Source organism: Micromesistius poutassou (genome assembly GCF_964030765.1).
Source record: "Micromesistius poutassou genome assembly, chromosome: 9".
NCBI lineage: Eukaryota > Metazoa > Chordata > Actinopteri > Gadiformes > Gadidae > Micromesistius > Micromesistius poutassou.
Window position 1 is genome coordinate 14,567,698 of NC_140279.1, and position 9,566 is coordinate 14,577,263.

General features: G+C 41.3%; 1 protein-coding gene across 1 annotated transcript in view; it reads right to left on the reverse strand.

Annotated features, from left to right (window-relative positions):
* Positions 1-9,566, reverse strand: part of negr1 (neuronal growth regulator 1) — a 129,581-nt gene that overhangs the window by 84,939 nt on the left and 35,076 nt on the right. Inside the window, exon 2 of the mRNA XM_084473403.1 lies at positions 989-1,227. Coding sequence (XP_084329529.1) covers positions 989-1,227 — 239 coding nt within the window. The remainder of the gene's footprint in view (positions 1-988; positions 1,228-9,566) is intronic.

Consider the following 9,566-nt stretch of genomic DNA (forward strand, 5'->3'; position numbering starts at 1 on the left):
AGCCTACAGGCACAAGATATACTCAGTGACAAGATAAGTTGGCGAGCCTGGCAGAGAAATGCTGTTGAGACAACAAACTTGAATGTTAGATAATACGAACAGGTGGATATAAACTGAATAACAGACATTTCTTTGAAGCACAGATGGTGTTTGATACACCGATGGCCATTAGCTACTCATACCATTGGAAACTATTGGCAGATCCCATATGCTGACAGTGTGGGCTACATGAAGGCTAAAAGCTAACAAGATCTTAGAGGAAAAAAACAGCTACACTTTTCTGTGTACACCATTATAGCATATGTACAACCCACATATCCGAGTCTGGTGCATTTAAGAGTCTGTGTATAGCTCAGCTGGTCGAGCATGACATTAAAACTAGCTGGGGTAAGGGTTCAACTTAACCCAGGTAGGTATGAACTCATGAAATTGTAAGACACTTTGGATAAAAGGATAATTAAACCTAAATGGCAAAGGGTACAGCACTGGTACAGGTATTATTCAAAGTAACTCAACTTGAGCAATTTGCACACTTTGTTCAGACTATTCGTTGTGTTGCACACACATTGTTGTGCAAACGTATCATCTCAACGTAGCATCATGTCCACCATGCTAAATAAATTTACATTTACATTAAGGGCATAAGCAGACGCTTTTATGCAAAGCGACTTACAATAAGTACATTTGTGAGAAGAAAGAGAAACAACAATATATTGCTGCCGGTACATTAAAGATGTTCATAGAAACAACTGCCAAGCACTACAAAAGAAAAGACAAGCACTACAAAAGAAGCACACAACAAAGATAGCTTGGATAAGGACAAATATGTCTGTATGTCTTACCGTGCAGGTGACAGAGAGTTTTATCCACGGCGACTTACATAAGTACATTTATCAGAAGAAAGAGAAACAATATATCGCTGACATGCATACATTAAATGCATTTCTATATTTCTATCATCCAGAAAACAAGCACAGCCACGACGCACCTTTGACGACGAGGTTGAGATGCTTTGGCCGCAGGTTGCGCTCGCTCTGGATGGAGCAGGTGTACTGGCCGTCGTCCGTCACGTCCACCTTCTGTATCTGCAGGCTGTACTCGTGCTTGTCCGCCACGCTGGACACGATGGAGACACGCGGGTCCACTGACCACTTGTCGCTCCCCGCGAAGATGATGCTGGAGCGGTTCAGCCAGGCGCCTTTGGAGATGCCGTCCAACAGGTAGCACCTGAGAGAGACAAAGAAGACAGGTGAGGGGGGAGATCTTCACACACACACACACACACACACACACACATACATGGACTCTGAAACCCCCTCCGATGTGCCCCCAAGAACCGTGGACCAATTACTTTATTTTTACTTATTTATACCGTTTTGTTTTGCCTACCTTTGCACTATCGGAGACTATTTTGCACTATTTAGAATTATTTAATGTAAATATTACTTATTGTATTTAATTTTACCTAATTTTATCCTTTTTATACTTAATGCATCGTGGGTCAGAGACAAACAAAATTTTGATTCCTCTATTTTTCTTGTACATTTGTTGGAATTGACAATAAAGCTGACTTTGACTTTGATGAGAGGGGGCGGGGCCCTCGAGGAGAGAGATGCTGGGTGATGAGGTTTTCAGTGGGAAGGGGTTTTGAATGAATATCGGTTAGTATTGTTACTGTTTTGACATTTTAGCAGGCTGTTGGGTAAGAGTGCCGGCAGACATGCAGACGTGGAGCTTTGAAACGTAACCTTTTGTCTGCGAGTGGAAGAGCCTAGAACACTTCACTATGCTGAATATGATTCAGATTACAGATTGATACACGGTGCACAGAGTTTGAATCTGAAAATTGGTTGGTGAGTTATTTATGAATATGCTCAGGACAGGTTCATTCATAAAGGGAAGATATTTATGATAGCTGATGTTGAATGAAAGACACTTTCAATATAATATGAAAGAGGCATTTGTATTAATAAATTGTTCCGATGTTTTGTTTTGACAAAAGGTTAAGATTCTGTGACTGCAGGAGAAAGTATGTTGAAAAAAGCGTGGCAATTTTTACAAAGTGCGTTTTTAATTAAAGGCAAAAATTATTATTAGTAAATAAAATACTCTCAAATATTCTGAGATGAGTCTTTTGGTTATCCTATCTGGTTTACTGCATAGGGGTTATGACATTTTGTTAGCATTTTAAATGCTTGGATGAGTCTTTTAATGTGCTTTAACTCAATTATTATGACTTCATTTTTTAAATCATTAGAACTCAATAAACAGATAAATGCATCCATAGATAAACAAACAAACAACACTATTCACACAGAGTAAATAAAAAAATCAAGGAGAGTGTTTTGCTGAGCCTCTTTGTACAGTTATTCAGTTGTTTAGTGCTTAATATCTTTTCTAATCAAATTAAACGTGCCATCCCGGCCTCAACTGAATCTATTAGGAATAATAATACAAAATATGGAACAAATCGAAAGAGAAGGAGGTGTAAGATACAGAAATGGCCCTAAACCCTCGATGTCTTTCCATGACAATATGCCTGAAACCAACGTAACAAAATTAAATACGCAAATGTGTATTATTTTGCAAACATTTGATAATCAATCTGTTTCATTGCCATAGAAGGGATTCTTCTGCAGCAGTTGAGTTCTCATTTAGTGCTGGTAATACAGCAGATCATAGACTATAGCTGCTTTTACAATAAGACAAGATAATTGTAGATTAAATAGCTTGAACATCCAAATCAATAACACATTACATACTTGACTGAGTCCCAGATACATTGATCTGAGGACCAGTACAGTGTACACAAAGACAGGGACCACCATTTTGGATAGCAATCAAAAGACCATTGACTCTGTTCCTTCAACAACTCCACCCAAACAGACAAAAAACTACTTAACTTGAGCGCAACATATTCCAGTGAACAGAGCAGCGGAGTTTAGGAATTAATTGAGTACGTTTCGTGGGACACACAAGCAGCATCGATGGAACAGTTCCGATGGGGAACCAAATAAAAGCCTGAATAACACCATGTATAGGCCTACATGGAGCGAATGGGCACCTCCTTAAATACACATTCCTTTATTGTGTCACACCCTAAACAAATGGTGAAGCACGACAGTGCCTCAGCTCTATCTATTGACTTAAAGGAGCCACTGATGAATGCATTCTCTATACTGCATGCAAGCGTGCACCTCGCAATTACACCCTGATTAGCTGAAGGGAGAGGGAGCAAGAGAGTAGAGCCAGGTGTGTGCCGGTGTGTGTGTGTGTGTGTGTGTGTGCTTGTGTGCCAGTGTTGTTTTCCCGGCTTCCTGTAAACACAGACACATCTCCCCAACCTCCCACTGAGTCTTGCCCTGTGATGGGTGTGTGGGGGAGAATCTCTCAAACAAGGCATTGATGTGATCACGCTGAGCTCCCCATGGTGCATATATATTGTTGCGTAACAACACAACACAACCCAACAAGCAAGCTCATCCCCATTGTGCCATGAATAAGAGGGATGGACCTGGCCCGTGGTTAGTGTTAGATAGATGCCGTTCCATTCTTGACCGTTCAGACCTGAGGCATCTGGTAAACTATGTTGTGTTGTGCTATCTTGCCTGAAGGAAGGCGACCACACAGGGGAAATAATTACTGTGGACACAACAGTTTCATAGTTGTAGCTCCAGAGGTATACAGACAAGAATATAGCTTGGTATTTTTATAGTGTAGTAGTAAAGTGACTTATTTAGTATTTGGAATAGTATCTATCCCAGCTGTTCGCATGCTAAGTGCATCTTTTACACAAAGAAACAACAGCAACACTTCAACACAACCAACACATACCATCTGTGGGCTGGGAGTCAATCCCTGCTCCAAGAACCATTGAATGTAGCAACACACTTTACCGATCGGACTAATCCCTGCTCCGCCATCCCTCTCCATACGCTGCTTCTTGGAGCACACCCCCCTACCCCTCTCACAGGTGTTAAAACGGAACAAGGAATCGCTGAGAAGTTTTTTCTCTGACCCTGATGACCGCTGATCTCAAACGTCTAACCTTGCCTCACTCGGCTGAACAAAATGGTGGCATTGAGACGTCGACAAGCCCCTGGGCTTGGTGTGCTTGGAGTAGGGATGGGTCAGAATATTCGATTATTCGTTCCTGAGGGTCAAAGTCGATTTTCAACATTTGGACCGTTAATATTTTTTCCCATTCAAATAAACAAGAATTAACGGACGGAACTAATGTTGGTTCTGTAGCACTATTAGTTTTTTTATTATTATTATTATTATTAATCATGTACAGACAATACAATATACACAATACACAAGCATAAATATTAATATATATGCATACCACACAAACACTGATCACTGTTAAAGTTAGTTTTTTTGCGTTTAAGATATTGTGATTTCTTGCCGATGATCCATGGCTGCCTTTGTGAATGTCGGCACACATCGAATAATCGATTATTCGTTCATACCACCCACTGATTATTCGACCATGAAAAATGTTATTATTTATTTAGTTATTCACATCCCTAGCTTGGAGACACCTGCGGTGACCCTTCGTGGCTATCTATCTGTCTAAAAAACAAACGACTGCATGTGACAGCACTGTGGCCGACAGCTTGATCGCTTTCACAGGAAAGACAACACACTGGAAGTGTGCTCAAGGAAATAGAACGCGTGTGAGCCAAGCACACAGCTTCATTAGATAAAGGCAGTGGATAGAGATGGCACCAGTGCTCGACCACGATTAGTTGAGGCATGCACTCGGTTTTTCAATGCTGCTTTAGACATGAGAGAAATTGAAAATGGAACAAAAAGTATTGCAAAGCTATATGTCAACTATAGGCTATTACTGCAGTCTAGAACCTTGCTGTAGACAGAGGAAATTGGCACAAATATCACACTTTAGTATACACATATAGTCAGAGGTCAATCTGACTGCTCACTACGAGACAAGAGTTAGCAAGCAGGTATGTGGGCTGATGAACGTCAACAACACCACCGACCAACGGTGCACCATTTTTCACCCAGACAGCTACAACTCACAGTAATGACCGAGAAACATTGCACGACACACTCTCCTTCCCATATTGCGGTTTGTGACAATCAGTTCACTTTTTTTTCTTTAGTATCTTTCTTTATTTAATATTTGCAATGAATCACATTCCAAATTCGAGGAAATGTCAATGGTCTGCATGAGGACTGTGACATACAGTAGTCCTGGTGGGTTTTATTGAGTTACTTCCCCGGTGGTACTGATAAAAAAGACTGAATAGTTTGATATTGAAACTCAAGCAAAACTCTGCAGTTAACGGGAAAAACTATTTCTGGTATCCCGTCCCCACTTTAGCCAATCAGGAGAGAGATCCCCACGAGGAGGTGGTCCTCTCTGTGTTCACGGACAGGCAGCAGGATTTCAGCATTGACTGACAATGGTGTAACAGGCAAAGCTAACGATTCCAGCATTCCTAGCAATGGCTCACACCAAACTAAACATGGGCAAGGGAAAACAAAAAGGGATGAAGAAATGACAGTAGAGCAGGAAGCTGCCAGGGAATAGAGACGGGAAGTTAGCCATACCTTGAACAACAACATCGCCCACAGTAACTTTGAAGAGCTCGAAGTGAATATTGATATATTAAAAGTGTAACAAAAACAGCAATGAATCTACACTATGATTAAAATGTGATATTTGATCAAATACGCAAAGAAATGTTCCTCCATCGTCAAAGAAAGGCAGTTGCATGCATAAGAACACAGTCTTGATTAAATATAGTGGTATTCCTGTGGCAAACGAGCATACATATTTTTCTGCTTGATTAAGCAATCACGTTTCAGCACTGGCAGAACTGGCAGCACTGCCATTTGTCAAAGAATGGTTTGCCAGAAAGTTAAATTGCAACTTGGATCTGGAGAGAAATCGATTATGTTGTCTTTGTAATAATTTCTTTCACTAAAATTAGAATGAAATTGACATTCTTACAAAGTTTATTACAACCTTTCGATTCTGCCCATTTTGTAAAAGCCAATTTCATTGAGCTTTCTAACCGCAACCAAATCCGTTAACACAAAAACCAAAGAAAAAGCCGATCTGCGGCGATAACGACACAACACAAAGCCATCGCCATCAAGCCATTTAATTCAAAACCCTTTCTACTCGGCTTCCTCTCCCCCCATGCCCCCCTCTTCAAAGTGATCTCTCTCCAAGGCACAACGTCCCCAAAGGATGGCCCCCAAGGTGGGCTCTTTTCCTGTGCTCAAGGCCCTCGGCTCCAGGGGCCCAACGGGGAGGCAGGCCTCCCATGTTTTCGTACAAAGCCACATTAATTATCTCATCGACCCCAAAAGCATGCATTGGGAGCGGGCTCTCATTCCGATAATACACACCTAATGACGCCTTCAGTGTTTTCCCCGATCACCAGACAAGTGATTGCAGAAAATCAACGCTCATTAGAAACCTTTATTTTTTTGTTTGTGTTTTTGATTATTTATTCAGTTTATTAGACACACCTCTATTTTTATCGCTACCATGATGTAGACTTGGATATGACTTACAATACGCACATGATTGCGGTATTGGAACACCTTGCATCAATTACCAACTTGAAAGACGGCCTGTTGAAAAGACGTATGGTGGGTTGTTAAAAAGAGCGGCAGATTGGTACTGTTTAGCCAATATACACACTCTCGTCATATGAAAAAGTTAACACTTGGCACGTCGCTCTAACTCAGATTCACGTTTCCTTCTGAAAATCATTCTCGGGTTTTTTTCCACAACAGTTCACATTCACACATACGATCACCTCTTCTTTCCTTTTTTTGTCATGCAGAATTTGGCTGAAGAAATGAACAGACTTCTGGATGGGAAAACTTGATAGATTTGTTTCTATTTAACACTTAGAGAACAGACACCAGGGACTTAATGTGGAAATAGATTACATTTTCATTATGTATGACTCAACAGTTTTTAAAAAGTGCGATAGAAATTGAAATAAAAAGGTCACAATCCTAATACTTATTATAGCGGTTGGTACATTCATACATATTTCTTAATATTTTATACTTGTTTCTCAGTTATTTTATTTTATTCCTTCTATATGCCTATTCAGTGGTGGGCAAAGTACTAAAAATCTATGCTCAAGTAAGTACAATTACTCGCATAATAATTTACTCGAGTGAAAGCGAACATGACCATCCGAGAAACATGCTCAAGTTAAATTAAAAAGGCTCCTGGTTAATAAATTACAAGATACTTTCCATTTTAATATTTTTTAGGGTGTGTGGGCCGGTGCAAAATAATGAAAAAAATAATCTCCCACTCTCTCGAGATCTCCTCCTCTCTACACCTCCTATCCCCCTCTTTCTCCATTTCCCTATCCATCCCACCCAGAGTGGACGGATTAAATAACCTTGCTTAAAAGAAACTGAATTGACTCCCTAACTTCTTTGACATTTCTCCTGCTTTTCTCTTTTGTGCTTCCGCTGTGAACAGAAGAAATCTAGTAACAATAAATCTGATTACCATTCAACATACACAGTAGCAATATGAAGTTCCCATCTCTTCCATGGTTACATGTCGACACCTGCAGTGAGGAGCTCCTTGCAGACACTCCCCCAGACACTCAATCCTTGTCGAGCAGAGCAGTTGCAACAAAGGTAGAAATGGCAAATATAGCAAAGTAAAAAGTAGGTTACTGGCCCAGAAATATGCCAGAGAAAAGAGTAGAAGCACAGTTCAATAAATGGAAAGTACATACTTTTTTACTCATGTGCATTGCTTGTCACACATTAGCACCATATATTGTCTATATTTATGAACTGAATAAGACCAGAGAAAAGACGAGGGAAACTAACAAGGCAGACTTTTACCTAAGTTTGAGGTATTATATATCAGGATGCAACACACGTTGATATGTGGCGTATTCACGAGAATACTGAAGCAGAAAGACAGGCGAAGGCGTATGCATTATGTATAAAATATTATGTACACGGATGGCTACTGCAGAGAAAACCAAAACCCCTCTGGGAATGTACAGTAAGTTGTGTCTGCAATATAGAGAAGAAGTGAGCGTACTAAAGGACACATCCACTATAGATTTGCTCTGGTAAGACTTGGAAGGCTTGTCATAATAATGCACCACTAAACTGAAGCTATCATGGAGCTAGAAGAGAAGGTAACTAAAGAAGATATTGTCATTCACCACAGTAGTGTTTTCTAAACCAACTTCCATGATCTTCTTCCACTTCTTCACTTAATCTGAGTTTAATGATTGCTTATTTCAGTAAGCCTGTTCAGTTCAGTTAGACTTTAAACAGCACAGCAGTAGAAGCACTACTCTAGAGTGCACCAATCAAGTATTTTATTTGCATTTTCATAACTGACATTTACCATAGCACTACCTCTGTGTGTCAAATAGTACAACACTGCTCCTTAATATTCAACATGTATGTTTTAAGGCTCAATGGAATGACTCATAAAATTATCACCTTCTATAATAAATTCCACTTTTTCTGCTGGCATAACTCCCCCACCCCCAGTAGCAGTAACACGATAACTTCACAGCATCGCACTGGAGCAAAATGGAAAGGAATGATATCAAAATACCCCCAAAAAACAGCAGTGTTATCTTACGCCTCTATATATATATGCACTGATATCCTTGCACTGTTCTTTGCCTCCATGATAAATGCTGTTTCTGTGACAGCATCCCTACCTGCATCTCTCTGTCCCTCCCCCGTTTTCTCTGTGATTCTTCCTCCTCCATCCCTGTCTCTTTCTCTCCATCCCTCCCTCCCCCGTTTTCTCTCTTAGTCTCCCTACCCCCTCTCCTCATCGCTTTGTCTGCGTCCCACCCTTTTCCTCTGTTATTTCCAACCTCTCTCTCTCTCCCTCTCTCTCTCTCCCTCTCTCTCTACCTTCTCTTTTCCAATGTATTGGGATGAGAGGAGTTGGGGTTGGTTGTTTGTTTGTTTGTGTTTGGTGGCTCTGTGGGGGGGGGGGGCGGGGGGTGAAGAAATGAGAGTGACATCACGGAGCCCGGGTGGGCCGCAGCACGGACGTCCGTGCATTCTTTAATCCTCCCAGTAATCCTAGAGACTGGATGGGTGGGACTCATCTGAAGGGCCGCCAGCAGTAATCCACCACAGACACAGAGGCTGACACCATTAGAGAGCCTGGCAATGAAAACAGGAGGGACAACCCCTAATGCCTGATACTGACGCACGCCAACCCTATTGCTGGGTCTTTTTCTACCTGGGTGTCAAAAGGGACAGGTATTTTTATGAAGTTGTTGCAGGCCTTTTTAGAGGAGAGTGTGCAAACACGCACACACACACACAAATACATGGACAAAAAACACAGACACATCTGGATAATCACATGGACACAGCTACACGCACGCACGCACGCACGCACGCACGCACGCACACGCACACACACACACACACACACACACTAGAGGAATGGTTTGAAGGAATGCAATGGTTGGTAGGGTTCAACGATTCATTTGGAAGTTGTTTTGCCGTCGTGTGAACCTGAGATCAAGTCCTGACCCCCTGCGGTC